Raw genomic sequence first — 17,226 nt, forward strand, 5'->3', positions numbered from 1 at the left:
CCTGTCCCGGCGCTCGCTGGCGGCCCTGAGCCGCGCTCTCAGCCCGCGCGGGCGGAGGTGGCAGCAACTGTCAGGCCCGCAGGCAGCCCCCTCCTCCGGCCGGTAATGGCTCCTCGCGCCCGCCGCGCCTGCCTGCTCCCGCCGCCGCGCGCCCCTCCACACCAGCCTCTCTGCTAGTGACACTTCACATTCCTCCCCACAATCCCACCTGCCTGTTCACACCCCTGCACCGCAGCCCCTCCCACACCCCCGGCTCCACACCCTCTGGGACTCACCCACACGCTGGCCTGGCCACTGTTTCCTCCACGAGGGCCCTGGCCTCTGGCCTCTGGCTTTTGGCTGGCTGCCGCGCCTGCCCGTCACACTGGCCGGAGCACACCCGTCCTCTCGCCTGCCGCCCCACCCAGAACCCTCTCCAGAAGACCGGCTCTGTGTCACTGCTGGCTTCCGGAGGCAGGTGGCCGGCTCCGTGCATGCCCTGAGCCTCAGTTTCTCCTGTCATTGAGGTTGGAAAAGAAGGGTAGGGAGAAGCCAGCAGAGGGGACCCCACAGCTCCAGCAGAGACTGGTGCAGAGCAGCCGCCCCAGCCCAGTCACCTGAGGGGCTGCGTCACAGCCGGCGCCTCACTTCTGGGCCCAGGTGGGCCCATCATTAAGCCACTTGCCCCAGCCAGGGGCACAGGAAGCCAAGGCGGGGAGGGCCAGGGGAGAGGGCTGTCGTGGGCCTTCCCTGGAAAGGCAGCTTGGGACCAACCCCGGGGAGGGCTTCCTAGCGGCTCGATGCCCGGACCTCACCCCACACTCGACGCAGCGCCCCACACCACTTCCATTCCCCCAGGCCCCTCGACACGCTCCTCTGAGGTCACCACGTGGGTGCTGGTGTGGCCTGCAGGCAGGGCCCTGCCCTCTGGCATCAGCAGCCACCCGCTCCCCAACCCAGCGGAGAGCTCCCAGCCCTGTCCCAGGGCAGCATCTCCCTGCTGCCTCGGATGACCCACCCTGCCCGGCTCAGCTGCACCCTGGCACCCCCTCGCCGAGTGAGCTCAGCTGGGGGCACAGGCCGGCCATGAGGGGCAGCTGGCTGAAGCCACAGGGACACGGGTGTGCCTGCCTGTGCAGTGGGTCAGGGCGGCCCTGGGCCTGCGTGGGCGGAGGCTGTGTGTGCTCGCACACACGCGGGTGTTCCTGAGGGGCCTCGGTTCCCAGGGCCCAGGGATCTGGATGGAATTAGGGGCTGGCGGGGCGGGGGCCAGGATGGGGTGGGGCGCAGCAGGAAACGTGAGCTGCGCTCATTAGCTCCTCGTGCTCAGCGGATTTATAAACACAGGGGAAGACGGGATGTAAACAATCAGTGGGCAGCAGCCAGAGGCAGAGCTGGGCGGGGGGCCGGGCTGGGGGCCGGCAGGGAGGGGAGCAGGCCGCAGCCCCCAGGGGCCGGTCCACCTGCACTCCAGGGCCTGCGAGGGGGCCGGAGGCTGTGTGGGCTCAGATGCCCACTGCGAGCCCCTCCCTGGGAGCGGCCGGGGCTCCCCGCTGACCACAGGTGTCCTCCCCCACTTCCACTCTGCCAGCGGGCCCTCTTGCCCAGGGTGGCGGCTCTCCGAGCAGAGGCCTGTGCCTGGGCCCGGCCTGCCCTTCCTCTCTCCACGCCTCTGCGCCCGCTGGCTGTCTGACTCCTTCCTCTCTCTGCTTCTCTCCATGAGTGGGTCAGTGGGCGCTTCTGCTCTCCCCCCCGCCCCCCTCCCCCAGCCTGCAGTGACACAGTTACCTCAGAACTGAAATATTCCTGAGAACACCGGCCTGGTCTGGTTAATTTCACGAGCCGTTTTTCTGCCCAGATGACTTAGCTCTTGTTTATCCAAAGGCTTCTCCCCCTGCAGTCCCGTGCAGGGAGCCAGTCCTCCCCAGGGAGACCCCAGAGGGCCCAGAGGCCAGGGAAAGCTCGCCCCGCCCCGCCCCCACCCTGCCACGCACAGGCAGGCAGAGCCCAGTCCCAGCTCCCGGGAAGCAGGGGTGGGGGAAGCGGCCAGCCCAGCTCCCAGTCGGCCCTGCGGCCGGGACCCTGGGCCTTGTGCGAGCCAGGCCGGGCTGCGGCTCCGTTCTGAAAGCCGCCCCAAGGCTGGGCGGGCTGCCGCCCCTTGGCAGGCCTCCGGCCTCCCGAACTGCTCCCGCGTTGTGCCCGCAGGGCCCGGGCGGTGACTCGGTCAGATGTCCAGGCTGAGGGTGGCCCAGGCGGCCACAGAGAAGGGCCTGGAGTTGCCTTGGGAAAGTGAAGAACAAGGAAGGAGCTGAGCGCCAGTGAGAGCCTGGGGTGGACAGAGGGAGGCGAGGGGAGGCAGGCGGGGGCCGCAGGGGCTGGTGGGGAGGGGGTGCCCGCCCCAGAGACGCTGGCGTGCCCCGCCCTGCTCTCCCTGAGCCCACGCGCTCAAGCCGGAGCCGTCCCCCAAGGAGGCTGAGCCCAGGACCCCCGTGGGCCGGCTCCCGAGTCGAAACTGACCAGTCCGGCCCTGTGTAAGCCCCACCTGACCCCTGCTCCTGGTCAGGGGTCAGGGGTCAGGGATGGTTCACAAGTTAGCCCTCAGCGCTTCCTCACCTGAAGGCTCCTGAGCCGGGACCCAGGGCGCGATGGCACCACGCCTGCCCTGGCCTCACCGCTCCACACCGACCCCCAAGCGGCACTCGGTGGCCTATGCTGGCTTCTCTCTTTCTTTTTTTTTTCCCTAAGACTTATTTATGCATACAAAACTGGGGTACAGGCCAGAAGTGCAGGAAGGAGGTCGAGAGGGTTCACCAGAGACAGAGTGGGGAGCAGAACGGGCGGATCAAGTGAAACACACGGCTGAGGGGAGCAGCGGGGAGACAGGAGGGGTCTGCCGCGCCCTGTGGGTCCCTCCCTGGCCGGGGATCGAACTCAGGCTGCCGTGCTGTGGCTGCGGAGAGCTTCACAGTGCTGAGACTTAACCCCTTGCGCCACCAGGGAGGGCCTGACCAACTTGTTTCTAACGATCAAAGCAGGATGTCTCTGCAGAACATGTGATAGTATAAAATACAAACCACTCGCCCTCCCACACCCACCAGCTCACCTCCAGCCTGGCCATGCGTCACGCGCCTGACAGCTCCGTCCGCGGCTCGCCGGCCAGGGCCCCAGCCAAGCCCCGCCTGCCCACTCCTGACCGCAGCCCCCGGCCGCAGTCAGCCGGCCAAGCCCCGGAGCTTTCGAGTAACAGTCTTTAGCTCACTGACGACAGGTCCTCCCCTGCCTGAGCCCGAACCGATGCGGCCCGGCCTCAGTGTCCCCTGACTCCTGGCCTAGTGCTCTTGACCTTGGGCCTCACCTAATGTGGGGACTTCCCAGGGGCCTGAGTCCAACCTCAGCACTGAGCGTTGGCCCCGGGCATTGTGGGATGGCCATGGGCCGACCAGTTCCACACATCAGCCCGCCCCGCAAGTTAACTGCAAGGCTCTCTCTGCTCAAGCGCATCCAGCACCTTCGGTTAGGGGGCAGACTGGGACCCTGTGTCCACACCGGGGGAGACCCACCCCTCCCTCGGGGCTGCCCCTCCACTGTGCTTCTTCCCACTGGAGGCCGTGGCTCTCCTCTCACCCCCCAGGCTGCTGCCCCTCCCCCCCGGGGCCGGGAGAGGAGGCTGAGGTCCCGCTGGAGCTGTGGGGTGTGGGCTCGCGGGCCCCAGGCCTGGCCCCGTCCCCCACCCCACACACAAACCGCACCCCATAGCTGATGCGCACACAGGTGCTCCAGCGGGCCGCGCCCGTGCCGAGCCCCCGCCCCGCCTCCCACGGGTGCACCCCGACGCGGGGACAGACACCTGAGAGCCCCGACGGGCAGCCGCTGCTTCCTCAGACGGGCAGGCCCTCACGCTCTTGCCTCCCACCCACAGGGGACTCGTGGGGGGTGCTAGCGTGCCTGTGCGCCGTGCTCTGGCACCTCCCTGCGGTGCCAGCCCTCAACCGCACGGGGGACCCCGGGCCTGGCCCCTCCATCCAGAAAACCTATGACCTCACCCGATACCTGGAACACCAGCTCCGCAGCCTGGCTGGGGCCTATGTGAGTACCCAGGGCGGCGTAGGGCCTGGGAGCCGCGGGGCGCCGGGGAGGGCTGGGGGAGAGACACGTGTGGGGAGGCCCTGCTGGGTGGGGAGGAGGGCCGGCCCAGCTTGGGGTCTGGCCTGCGCCCGCCTTCCCTCTCAGGTGCTCCCCGCGCCGGCCCCGACCAGGCATGTGGGCAGGCCTCGCACCCGCCTTGGCCCACTGCCCCGCTGGCTGCCGGCCCAGCGCCCGCCTCCCCCTGGGGGCCGGGGAAGTCTCCTCTGTTTACACCGTGTTGTGGTGTCTCCTGCCCGGGTGGGGCTGGGTGGGGTGCTGGGGCCCCACCTCCCATGCCTGTGTCCCAGCTCGCCTCCGCCCCAGACCTGGGGCCCTGCTGCTCTGGACCCACGGCCTCCCTTCCGCCTGTCTCTCCCGTCCGGGCTGGGCCTCCTAGGGGGGACCTGAGGCACGGGGGCTGCGGAGAACCCCGGCCGGCCCTGGCTGGGGGTCAGGGTGCGGGCGGAAGCCGTGCCGTGAGGGTTTGGGGGCAGTCCAGAGGTGTGCAGGGAGCCCAGGAGAGAAGGAAGGAGGGTCGGAGCTGCTGAGGACCGTGGGGAGCCGGCCCCCTCTTCCCGTGTTCCTCTTCCACATCCCAGACCCTGCTCTGGAGCCAGGGAAAGAAAGGGGAGGAGGGTGGCGGGGGAGCTGGCTGCAGCCCCAGGATACACCGAGGAAATTAGTTTGTCTCTGCGCTTGTCAGCGTGTGAACCTCCCCTGGGCCTGGCCTATCCCGGCCTCGCCCTCCTCCCCGTTTCTGCAGGCCGCGAGGTCTCCCTCGGCCTCTCCCTGGGCCCCAGGCCTCTCCCCCGGGGGTTGGCGAGGCTCTGTCCTCTTCCCAAGACTGTCTTCCAGGCCCTTCCTCCAGCCCCGCTCAGGAGACTGCCTCAGTTTCTTCCTGCGACTGTGAACCCCTCCTGGGGCAGTCGGTGACCACAGCGTCGGGGTGCGACGGGCCGTGAAAGGCGAGTGGAACCTGCGGCCCCCAGGCCTCCCTGCCCCCCGCTCGCTCCGTCTCCCCTCTCGAAGGCCTGGATGGGCTGCTGCCCCTCTCGCTCCTGACCCTCTTCCTCCTGGCTTTCCTGCCAAAGTTCTCGAAGGAGTGGTCTACACCCTCTGCCTCCACTTCCTCTCCGCCACCCACTCCTTAACCCCTGCAGTCTGGCTTCCAGGCCGGGTCCTTCTGGGGCCGCCAGGCACCTCCTGCCCGAGCCTGCGTCCTGCCTGAGGCCGTTCCTCTCTGTTTTGCAGCCTCGCTGTGAGCACTGCGCCTCCTTGGCTCCTCTCCTTGGCTCTGCGCTCTCGGCCTGCTCCGCTCTGCAGCCTGGCCGCCTGGCTCCTCCGCTCCTCTTCCTCTCTGCCCCGCCCGGGCGCCCTCCCAAGACTCGCACACCCGTGCCCTGTGGGCGCCTCCCGAGGTCCCCTCTCCGCGCCTCTCCGTGGAGCTCGGCGCCCCGCTAGCGGCGCCTGCACACAGATGGCGTCCTCCGTGTCAGGGCCGGGCGTAGAGAAGCCGAGAGCGGCGGGCAACGGGGCAGCAGCCGCTGGGCGCCAGCGCCGCGGGGGGCCGGCCGGCCGCCCCCTCCTCCCCCTCACCCTCTCCTTTTCACAGCTGAACTACCTGGGTCCCCCCTTCAACGAGCCTGACTTCAATCCGCCTCGGCTGGGGGCGGAGACGCTGCCCAGGGCCACGGTCAACTTGGACGTGTGGCGAAGCCTCAACGACAAGCTGCGACTGACCCAGAACTACGAGGCCTACAGTCACCTTCTGTGCTACCTGCGCGGCCTCAACCGGCAGGCGGCCACGGCCGAGCTGCGCCGCAGCCTGGCCCACTTCTGCACCAGCCTCCAGGGCCTGCTGGGCAGCATCGCGGGCGTCATGGCGGCGCTGGGCTACCCGCTGCCGCAGCCCGGGCCCGGGGCTGAGCCCGCCTGGGCCCCCGGCCCTGCCCACAGTGACTTCCTCCAGAAGATGGACGACTTCTGGCTGCTGAAGGAGCTGCAGACCTGGCTGTGGCGCTCCGCCAAGGACTTCAACCGGCTCAAGAAGAAGATGCAGCCTGCGGCGGCCGCCGTCACCCTGCGGCTGGAGGCCCGAGGCTTCTGACCCCACCCGCCCCGCCCCCACGCCAGGGGGGCGCCGAGTGCCAACCCCCGTTGAGCCAGGACACGGACCCAGAGAGCTGCGGCCTCCCGAGGGCTTGGACGAGGCCTGATGCCGTGGGGCCGCCCTCCCCGCGCCCCGCGCCCCGCCGGTCTGGGGGAGGCCACGGCCACTTCCACGGGAAGTGGCCTCCAGGGAACCTCCTGTCTCCACCCTGGTCCCGGCCCACCCCGGCCCTGGGGACCGCCAGTGGGCGATGGGACCACAGCACCTGTGCCTTGCTGGAGTGGAACCTCTGGCTGCCCTACTCCTGGGTGGGCATCACCCCCTGCCCCCCAAATAACCTGTCCTGCTTAGGAAACAAACACAGTGGCGAGTCCCAGCAGGAAGCGCCTCCCACTGGGGTCACCGCGGGAGAGACGGGATCTGCATGGGCTTGGAGAGCAGAAGAGGCCACAGTAAAGCAGGGCCAGGCCAGCGCACCCGCCGGTGGCCCCGAAGGGCTCTGGCCACGCAGTGTCTTGCCGCCGTCACGGGGCCTCCTCGCCACCCTGTCCCAGGTGTCTGTGGGTTGCTGGGGCCGGGGGGGGGGGGCTGCAGCCACAGAATTTCCTGAAAGTTTACATTGCAGTAGCATTTCGGGGGGTGGGGGCAGTTCCCCCAGGCCCTGCTCCCCGGCCCCACCACTCATGACTCTAAGTTTGTTGTATTAATATTTATTTATTTGGAGATGTTATTTATTAGATGATATTTATTGCAGAATTTCTATTCTTGTATTAACAAATAAAATGCTTGCCCCAGATCGCCGCGCCCTTGCTGGCTGGGCCCCAGCGCCCTCCTGTCCTCCGCCTGCCCTCCCAGGGCTGTGGGGAGAGCAGGGGGCTCCGGGGGTCTCAGCAGGCAAAAGCTTGGGGAAGAGGGTCCCTCGCTGGCTCTGCCGGAAAGCCAAGCCCACGACAGGCCCCCCGCCTCCCGCCCTCGGGACACCTCCCTGTCCTCACCTGGCTCCCCCGTCACTGCTCACCTCGCCTCTCCAGATTGCCTCCCAGCATACAGGTCTCCCCAAAAAGCTCTGACCCACCCCCTGCTGCTCTCCAAGTGCACTCAATGTAGGCAAGCAGCTGTCAACTTGGGGGTCCAGTCAGCCCCCCCACAGGGACCCCCCTTCTCAATTCCTTCATCGCCTGAGAAGGGCACTGGCCACGTGATGTGCGGCTCCTTTTTCTTTCTGAGACCCCAGACGGGGTGAGGGGTGAGGGCGGGGGGAAACGTGACAACCCGGCGGGACAGATGCTCCGGGAGGGCCGATCAGCAGGAGACCCGGGACCGGAGGGTCCCAGCCTCACCCTCCAGGCGCCCCAGCTGCAAGGTGGGGACCATTCAGTGCCCTTCTCAGACTGCGGGGAGGGTGGCGGGACAGCGTCCCCAGACTGCTGGGCCGGTCAGTAGGTGAGGTGACCCCAGGAGCACCAGTAAAGCAGCAGGCCAGCTGCTGGCAGGGCACAGCAGGGAGTTTCTGTGGGGCTCCTGGGACGGACGGCGCCTGGAGCGAGGGCGTGACAGATGAGGGTTCTGTCCGTCAGCTGACAGACATTTAGAGACCCCACGGCCTGCCCACAGCGGCACCAACATGTGCCCAGCCCCACCTGACTCCTGACGTGGGGAGAGCGCAGCTCAGGCTGGAGCACAGAGGAGGGAGCAGGCCGCGAGTGAGGTGCGGGGCAGCGCTGAGCCCACCCCACCCCGAGGGGTCGAGGGGTCGGCCGCCCGCAGGCTGCCTCCCACCTGACACGGGGAGAGGCCACATGGCCACCTCCTGGGGGTCGAGCCGCTGCCCGACAGGCACCGAGGCCCGTCTCTGCCCAGCCCCCAGCTCCAACTCCAGCCCAAAGAGCAAAGATGTTGAATAAATGATGGGGGAAAGTGCTGGCATCCCCGCCCCCACCCCCAAGTCCCTGCCCCCACCCCAGGTAGAACCCAACCAAGTGCAGGAGGACCCACCAGGGCAGGAGGCGGCGGGCGCCACCCCGCACCGAGGCCCGAGTCCATCCGCTGCCTTCCAGAGCCTCGGCCCTGGGCCCGAACGCCAGCACTCCGTGATCCCCTTGAAGCCGATTCAGAGAGAGCCAGGATGACAGTGCACCGAGGTCGCAGAGGAGAGGCGGGCAGCGCCCTGAAGAGCTGAGAGAAAAAGCAGGGAGCCAGGGAGCGCCTGCTGGCCTCGGTGGTCAGGAAGCCGAGAGCGGCAGAGTGGGGGGTCAACGGACGCCCTGCAACAGGTGGCAGCTCGAGGGACCCTCTGGAGGGGTAGCAGTGTCACAGCGGGGTGTTTTGTTTGCTTTGCTGCTACTGTGCTTAAATAGAGAAGACTTAAACGTGTCACTGCTGGCTGAGGGGTGGCACCGGAGAGGCCGGGGAGGCTGGGACTGGGACTGAGTCGGGCCAGCAGAGAAGCCAGAGGGTGCTGGGAGCCGCTGCAACATCAGCAAACAGTGCAGAGGCCAGAAAGCCCCGCCCAGGCTCTCTGGACAAAGGAACAAGGTAACCTGGCGCCCGGTCCTGGCATCCTGCAAGCCGGGGAGGGGCAGAGTGGAGAGGGGGCCCTTTCCAAGGTGCAAGGCAGGATGACCGCAAGTCAGGGTGCCACAGGCTCCAGAGGACCAGACTGCAGGGCGTGGTGGGGCAGCAGTGGGCCTGGGGGACCGGAGAGGGTGGCTGGAGACAGCCCGCTAATACATTCTGAGGAGCAGGTGGGGGGAGGCGGAGACAGGAGAGCAGTGGCCAGGGGCACTTTAGAGCGAGTCCTTGAAGTGTGCCCAGGGGCGCCCCATGGGCGGACAGCTGGGGTGCGGTCCCTCCTCTGGGTCTTGCTACTGTGGCCTGCGGGGTAGAGGCCAAGGAGGGCCGGGGCTGCCCTGAGTTTGGGGCTCAGGGGTCAACCTCGGAGCCTGGAACCCCCGGGCCCGGAGCCCTGGGGCCGTCATTTTAGTGCCTTCTGTTGCCAGGAAGGTGAGAGCCCCCTCGGGGAGAAGAGGGGAGCCCCCTCGGGAGAGGAGGGTCAGAATGATCCCAGCTCGGCCTGGGAGCCTGTGAGAGAGTGTACAGGGGGCGCTGACACCTGGGAGTAGCCCAGGGGAGGCTCTGGGGGGGGCGCCACGGGCCAGTTGGGTCTTGTCACCTCTCTGCAAAGACTACAGGGACATCTTAGGGGCCCCCTTGGCACGTGGGGGCCATCGGTCACCCATCTCACACACCATTCCCCAGCACCACCTGGACGGGGACGGGCCCAGGGCCTCCTTCCCCCTTAATCTAGAGGGCAGGGACCAGCGTGCCAGGCCTGGGGGCACATTCTGGGGGAGGCTCCCCCTTCTTCACTGCCACCACCACTGCCCCTGCCTTTGTCCCTTCAACTGACTCAGCGCAGTTCCCCAATTTCCCAGCAGTGGACAAAGCCCTTGTCAGTGGGTGTGGGGGGCAGTGAGGGGGTAATGTGGCATTAGAACCAGAGCCTGAGCATGCTCCTCCTTTCAGCTTTTGGGGGCCTCACCCAGCTAGTTCAGAGGTCACAGCCAGGCGGGAAGGACTTGCCCCCATCTCCAGGTCTGGCAGCCGGCAGAAAGGAACCAGGGCCTCGTCCCAGCCGGACAAAGTCTGACCCCTGGTGGCCACAGTCAGGATGGCGGCGTCCGGCTTCCGGGAGCCTGGCCGGTCAAGGTGAACAGAGAGGTGGGGCAGGAGGGTGGGGCAGGGCCCCGGCCACATCCAGTGAACTGGGACCGGGGCCAGGGGAGCTTCGCCTTCCACCAGGCTCCTGCCCTGAAACCCACTGAGCATGAGACCCTGCAGTTGGGAGAGATGGGGTGTCTGGGGGGCGTCTGAGGGACTAGGAGGAGGTGCCTGAAAGAATTTTGGCCCACAGGGTGAGAATGGGGCCCAGGGTGTGTGAGGATGTGGGGGCTGGGGTGTAGTCTGGCTGCCCAGAATCTCTAGCTCAGGGTGGGTCGTAGGGCCTGAGGGATGAGGAAGGGGGGGCGGGGGAGAGGGAAGGAGAACGGCTACGCCCCACAGCCCGCTGGGGCCCAGGCAGCTGCTTCCCGGTCTACCTGCCCCCACCTCCCGCGCTAGCTGGCTCTCCCCCCAGCCCCATCGTGAGCGTGTGCAGAGCTGGGGCCCCCCATCCTGCCACATTGTCTGAGCTGAGCCAGGCCTAGTCCCCTTCCCCCTGGAACCGTGGGTGGTGGGCCTCTGCTCTCAGGAAGGTGCTGGGCTCCTGCTCTAGTTCTTTTTTCTTGGTTCAGACAATAATCTGGTCTTGGCCACGAAGCAAGGGCTGTGAGCATCACCAGGTCAAGGTGTAAAAGTCACTCCGGCCGGTCCGCTCACCAGCCTCTTAGGACCAGGCCAACACGGGAACCTGGGTCTCAGGAAACTGCCTGAAGCAAGGAGAACTTAGTCCCAACTCAGAGTTCTGGCCCGGGGCGGGCGGCCCCAGGGACAGCACTTGTGGGGACAGACCAGGAGGCGCCTGAGCAGGAGCAAATTTCCAGGATGGAAAGTGAGAGGAGCCAGACAGGTTGGGGGGCAAAAAGGGAAAAGACTGAAGGACAGGCAGACCAAAGCCCGGCCGGGTGCCCAGGAGACAGGAGCGGTTCCCGCCTCCTGAGGCCACGGAGGAAGTCAGGGCTGCCTGGGGTGTGTGTCCCCACTTCCAGGCCAGAATTCCAGTCCTGGGGAGGCTAACGGCCACAGACACTTCCCAGGTGGGGCAGGAGAGACTGGTCGGGCTTGGGCCAGCCAGGGCTGGCGTGTGTGGCGGGGATGGCCCAGAGAGTGCCCGCAGAGCAAGCCAGGGTGCCAAGGAAAGGAAGGCCTAGGCCCAGTGGCAGTGGGAGCCGCCGAGGCCGCCTGGCGGCACACCCCATTTCACGCTCCCTGGGCGGTGGCAGGGCCCCACGGCTATCAGCTTTCAGGGGTGGGAGGTACCAGGAATGAGGAGGGGTCTGCCCCACCCACGGCTCCCTACTCCCTCGGGCTTTGTGAGCCTGGTTGCCACACACCTCCGCAACACCCGTGGGGAGGGGTGGTCAGCCCACAGAGCCTGGACACCATCCCACCCAGAGTGTTTGGGTCCACCTGGCCCTTCCCGTCCTGATGGGGACAGCCTCCCTGCGTCCCTCCCCACCACAGCAGGCCTCCTCTCACCCCTGTCCCCACGCCCCCCAACCGTGGTGGTGGGCTCTCCAGGGCCTTCTCCCCCTGCAGGGCACCCAGACCCCCCAGCAGTGGGAGAGGCACAGGCCTCCGCAGGCCCTCGCACCCTGGCAGGAGGACGAGCTGGCTTCAGGGGAGGGCCAGGCTAGCTGGGCCACTCCTGCCTCTGATTCCCAGACTCTCACTGGCCAGTACTTTCCCCTGCTGCCAGGAAGTTGGTGAGGGAGGGGGGAGCAGGGGTGAGTCAGCGATGACCGGAGCCCAGGGACAAAGGTCATGGGTGGAGAAGTGAGAGACACTGTTTACAAGCGCCTGCCTGCCTCCTCCGGGAGGTCTTCCAGGACTGAGCCGGTCCTGTGGTCCTGCCCACCTTGAACCCGCCTCCCCCCTCCTGTTTGTCAGGCTTTTATCCTCTCCCTGACAACTTGTGGTCTCCGTCTGCCCCATGAACTCTTGGGGGACATGGGGGGACTGTTTAGAGGGGGCCCCACAATGTGAGTGATGAGCAGCACCAGAAGAACTGCTTCACCACCACCTCCGTCAGGTGCCTCTGCAGAGAGCGCTTAGGAGGGGCTGGGCACGCATCGGCCACGCAGTCCGGCCTCGCAGCGCCCCTCACTGCCCGTGCTCCCAGCGGGCTCGCAGACCGGGGAGAGGCGGAGTCCACGGTGAGGAGCAGGAATCCAAGCACCGGCCTCCTGGAGGAGGGCAGGGCAGTCTTCCTGACAGGAGGGCAGGGCAGTCTTCCTGACTAGCGGGGTGGGCGCGCAGGCTGAGACCCCGGGAGACCCCATGCTGGCCTGGACTAAGGGCGGGCAGTGTTTCCGGGCACAGGCTGTGACAACGCAGCATTCAGAACCCACTTGGCCTCCAGACAGGTTTCCTGGGGAGAGGGGGCAGCCCCCAGGGCAGGGGGGTGGATCAGCCCCAACCAGCTCCGGACCTCCAGACCTGCCCCCACTGGCTTGCGGGCCAAGGGCCAGGGGAAGGCTCCAGCTGGACTCTGGGGAGCCACTAACCGGCCACGGGGATTAGCGAGGCTGAAAGAACATTTGCCTAGGCAGGGAAAACGGGAAGTGAGAGGGCCGAGGCGAAGGTTCTCCGGTCCCCCGAGACCCACCGCAGACCAATGAGGGGCAGCGGAGGTGGTGCCGCCGGGGCATCTCGACAGGTCCCCACCCCGCCTCGCCCCCTCGCCCCCAGAACACAGCTGCAGCGGCGGCCCCGCCCCCTCGCCAGCGCCGCCCGCCATTGGCTGGGCCAGGCCCCGCCCCGGAGCAGCGGGCTGCCATTGGCTGGGCCTCAGGGCCAGCCAGCCGGTGGGGGTGGGGAGAGGCTCGGTCCTGGAAGCCGCGCACTTCCTCTCGGCGTCTGGGTCATCTCGGCTGCCCATCGCTGGCCCCGCTCGCTGTCTGGCCCCAGGCCTCGCTCGCTCGCTCGCTCGCTCGCTCTCAGCAGCTGTCTCCCGTGCCCACTGGCCCGTCTCTCCCGCAGTCGCCTCCTTCTCCGCCTGCCTGGGTGGCCGCCATGGGCCGGAAGCGGCTCATCACTGACTCCTACCCCGTAGTGAAGAGGCGGGAGGACCCCACTGGGCACAGCAAGGGGGAGCTGGTGCCAGAGCTAGGTCTCGGCGGGGGGTGCGCAGCCTCGGCCGCGGAGGGACATGACAGGGCACGGGCGGACGTGGGCGCGCTAGGGGAGGTGAGGCCAGGCGGCTGCTTCCTGGCCAGGCTGGCCGAGGGCCCTGGCGTCGCCACGGTCAACTGTGAGGCAGGAGGGGCCCCGCCGGCCAGGCCTGAGGAGCAGCTTGTATTTGCAGGGGAAGAGCCCCAGCCCCTGAGCGCGGATGTGGACGAGGCAGCGCTGGAGCTGCTGAGGCAGTTCGACCTGGCCAGGCAGTACGGCCCCTGCACAGGTGAGAGGCCCCGCGGCCTTCCCGTCACCGGTCCTGTCTGGTCACCTGTCCTGTCACCGACTGGAGCCAGCCAAGCCCCCTCCGGCCTGGCACTGTCTCCTGAGGCCGGGGCGTGCAGGTCCGAGACACCCCCGCCACATTCAGTCTCTAGCCTGGGCTCTGCCTGCCCCTCCACGAAGCCCCGTGTCTTCCTCCCACACTGGCAGGAATCACGCGGCTGCAGCGCTGGCATCGGGCACAGAAGATGGGCTTGGAGCCCCCACTGGAGGTGCGCCAGCTGCTGCAGGCCCACCTCGAAGACCCCCGCTACCAGCACAGGTCAGAGCCCGCAGGGCTGTCAGGGGCACCTGCTGGCCTGGGAGGGGCCGCCTGACCTCAGGGAGAAGTGGGCGCAGGCCGCTCGAGGAGGCCGAGGCAGAGGGTCACTTCAATACTGGCGTCTCTCTGAGCTGAGGTGGGAGGAGGGGTGCAGCCCCAGGGGACTGTAAGGGGGTGCCAGAGCCTGCAGCCAGGCGGCGAGTGAGGGCGCAGCTGGTGAAATCACATCAAGGGACTTGACTTCCGCTTTGGTTTCTCCCACCTGCCCTGCCACAGCCTCTGGCACCTCTATCCGCTTTGAGGCTCACCGAAGACCGCCGCCTCCGAGAGCCTCAGGTAGAAGCCAGAGCCCGGTGCTGCCCGGTGCTGCCCCTCGGCTCGGCTCTGTGTGCAGAACCTTCGGCCGGACCGTCCCCGGGAGGGGAGAGGCTGAACCTGGAGGCTGACATCTGCCAGCCTTCCACTGAGCCCACAGGCTTCCGGCGCTCCTGCCGCTGGGGGTGGTCTCTGAGGCCAGGACGTGACCCCCATGTCTGCACGTGGCCCCTGGCTCCGGGGATGATGTGGTGGGTTAGACATGGCTGCTGGCAGTCGCACTGGACAGACCAACTAAGAGGCCAAGACGCATGCCCCCCGCCCCCAAGCCTGGGAGTCTGAGGGGGCACAACTAGCTGAACTCAGGGCAAGGGGTTCACTGCCGCTTTTCAATAAAGACACGGAGCCTGGATGGTTGTTCCCCAGACCCTAACGTGACCCTGCTCTGGCCAAAAGCACCTGCCAGCTGACAACTGGGAGAGAGCCTTGCTGAGCCTCGTCTTGCCCCTTGGCGCAGGAGGTTGGCAGGCGACTGCCTGGCCTTCCGTGTCGCTGAAGGGAGGAAAGACCGCCAGCAGTCCTCACCGCAGCGGGGCCGCCTCTGGCGCCCCCTGGTGGTGCACATGGAAGCTGCTCTTCAAGAGTCCCTGGGGGAGTGGGGGCGGACACCCACCCAGGCAGCTCCTGCCCGTGGTGCCCAGCTCACAAAAACGGGTCCTTTGCCAAAAGAGGGTCCGTGGGACCCATGGTGTGTAAAGTCCAGACAGACCTACCCACTCCCAGAAAGCCCTCTGCTTCCCACGCTGGAGGCCAAACTGAGGGTCTCAACTACAGAAACTGCTCCAAGCTGGCCATCCTCTGAGGGGCATCGACACTCAGACAGCGTGTGGCTCCTTATGTGGCGGCCGGCACATTCAACGGGTGGGTGGAAGGAGGCGGCTCCATGAGCTCCCTGGCTGAGCACCCACGGCCCTATCAGACCCCACTTTATTGAGCACAGACCAGGCCTCAAATACTTCAGAGGTGCCCCCCAACTTCCTAAAGAGCCATCAGGTGAGCTTTACTGAGAGGGCAGCCACTATCTGGGACCTTGTGTCAGAGGGCCTAGCAGGTGGGTGTGGCCCAGAGACCAGGGCTGTGCTTTCTTCCCACCTGCGCCAGCCCTGCCCACGTGAGCACCTATGGTGTGGGGTGACATCCTCCTGGGGTGTCACTGGTGAGGAGGTGGACAAAAGTCAACATGTAAATGCTGCATCGGGATGGTCAGTGGTCATGAAATTGGGGTCAGAGGTCAGGGGTGCTGAGGCCCCGAAAGGTGATCGGGGAGCCTCTCTGACCTGGCAGCACCCGACAGACCCCTGAAGCCTGGATGGGGTTGGGACCTATGCCTGCCCCTGTGCGGGCAGAGCGCAGCACACACCCACGGCAAGAGCATGAGCAGGGGCCAGAGGGAGCGCTGTGGGCCTGAGGCAGAAGGCCCGCGGCCTGTGAGGTGGAAGCGGGTCTCACAGGGCCTGCAGGTCAGGACTTCATACTCAGTCAGATGAAGACACTGCTGAGTGTTAAGTTGATAAATATATAGTCTAATCTGTTTTTAGAACATTGTTCTGGGGCCTCCCTGGTGGCACAGGGGTGAGTCTCAGCACTATGAAGCTATCGGCAGAGACCGCAGCACAAGTTGGATCCCCGGCCAGGGAGGGATCCCCAGGGCACAGCAGACACCTCTGTCTCCCCGCAGCTCCCCTCAGCAGTGTGTTTCAGTGGATCTGCCTGTTCTGCTCCCCACTCTGTCTCTGGTGAATAAATAAAATGTATCTCAAAATAAATAAATAAAACCTTTCCCTGTCTGGAGGTGAGCAGGCCCGGGGTGGGGGCAGACACGGGCAGAAAGCCAGCCGTGGGCTTCAGGGGCTTGGAGGCAGTAGTGGGCCTGGAGCAGGGCGCGAGATGGCGGCAGTGAGCAGTCAGTCTTGTCTGTGTGGGGAGGGGAAAGGAGCCCAGGGTGCTGGTTTGGCTCAGCTAGAAGGGCAGGGTTCCCTAAGACCAGAAAGACCGTGGGGAGGGTAGGGGTGGGGTCACGGTTTCGGCTTGAGACAGCCAGGCCTGAGGCCTGGCGCGCTGGAGCGCAGGGGGCAGACAGCAGCGTGCGAGTCTGGGGTGCTGGGCTGAGCCCCGGGTCCGAGAGCCCAGGTGGCTGAAGGCCGTGGCGGGGGGGATGGCTGTGTGGGCGGAGGGGGCGGCACCCGGACAGCGTAGGCCTGACATGGTGGCAGACAGGACCGGAGGAAAATATGGGGGCGTGTGAGGAGAGGCTCAAGCCCTCGGGGCGTCTGAGGCCAGTCGTGGCAACGCACTTCCCCTGGGAGGTCGCCTTGACCAGAGCCCTCTCCACCAAGGGACAGCTCCGGGTGGGCCTCGGCTGCTGAAGCGAAGGCCAAGCGGCAGGGACCAGCTCAACCCTGAAGGCACAGTCTCCTCACACAGGCCCCCCCAGCCACCTGCACAGCAGCATCCTCCAGCCACGGAGGAGACGCAGCCCCCCGCCCAGGCGGGCACGCGAGGGCGGCTCTGAGGCAGGCAGTGCCTTCTACTTACCGCCATCTTCCGGCCGTCCAACCTTCCCCCGCAGCTGGAATGCAGGCTCCGGGGGGGCCGAGGGGCCCCCATTCTGGACAGTCTTAGCAGCTCTGTGTGTCATCTTCAAGTCTTCCACCAGCGCTGCCTCCTAGCGTGGAGGAGTGGCTGTGACAGAAAGGGCCACCCTTACCTGTCAGGCAGCATGAGCCCCCTGCTCGGACACGGCCAAGGCGCCAACAGCATTTCTTGTAAGGAACTGGGATTGGAGCGGCCCTTGGCAGGCTCGGCCAGGCTGAGGGAGGAGACCAGGAGGGTGGGCGTGACGGGGGGTGCCTAGGGGCCGCCGTGAAGGCAGCACACGTGGGAAGTGCAGAGCCAGCCGGCTCTGAGCGCCCCTGTGCTCACGGCCAACCTCCACTACGAGGCTTTTTAAAGAGGACGCTCCGGTACAGGGAGGCCAAGTACCTGCCCAAGGGCCACACAGCATGTTCGGGCTGGAAACGGGGCTGGATCCCAGAATGCAGCTCCAGGGCCTGAGCTCATAATGGGGGGTGATGCCAGAGGGTGGCGTGGGGCCACCCGGGGTCTGGACTTCTCTGTGGTGATGAAAGCTCGACGGCGTCCGAGCGAGGAGACAGGATAAAAACCACAATTCTGGAGACCCTGTCTGTCAGGACTGGAG

At 66.7% G+C, this 17,226-nt stretch overlaps 2 protein-coding genes across 3 annotated transcripts in view; both read left to right on the top strand.

The window, feature by feature from the left end:
* CLCF1 (cardiotrophin-like cytokine factor 1) overlaps positions 1–6,211 on the top strand; it is a 15,827-nt gene extending 9,616 nt beyond the window's left edge. The window contains exons 9-10 of the mRNA XM_012725125.1: positions 3,736–4,065; positions 5,717–6,211. Of these exons, the coding sequence (XP_012580579.1) occupies positions 3,736–4,065; positions 5,717–6,211 (825 nt within the window). The remainder of the gene's footprint in view (positions 1–3,735; positions 4,066–5,716) is intronic.
* A 6,543-nt stretch (positions 6,212–12,754) lies between these two features.
* On the top strand, positions 12,755–15,639 carry POLD4 (polymerase (DNA-directed), delta 4, accessory subunit). 2 transcript variants are annotated; one of them, XM_004682574.2, is made up of 4 exons: positions 12,860–13,043; positions 13,239–13,334; positions 13,541–13,652; positions 13,929–15,639. In XM_004682574.2, the coding sequence occupies exons 1-4, from the start codon at positions 12,947–12,949 to the stop codon at positions 13,951–13,953; spliced, it is 330 nt and encodes a 109-aa protein (XP_004682631.1). In that variant the 5' UTR covers positions 12,860–12,946; the 3' UTR covers positions 13,954–15,639. The 2 variants fall into 2 exon arrangements, with proteins under 2 accessions (XP_012580489.1, XP_004682631.1); XM_012725035.1 differs by having other exon boundaries at positions 12,755–13,334.
* The last annotated feature ends 1,587 nt before the right edge of the window (positions 15,640–17,226 follow it).

This window comes from Condylura cristata, unplaced genomic scaffold, assembly GCF_000260355.1.
Source record: "Condylura cristata isolate star-nosed mole 26May11 unplaced genomic scaffold, ConCri1.0 scaffold00015, whole genome shotgun sequence".
NCBI lineage: Eukaryota > Metazoa > Chordata > Mammalia > Eulipotyphla > Talpidae > Condylura > Condylura cristata.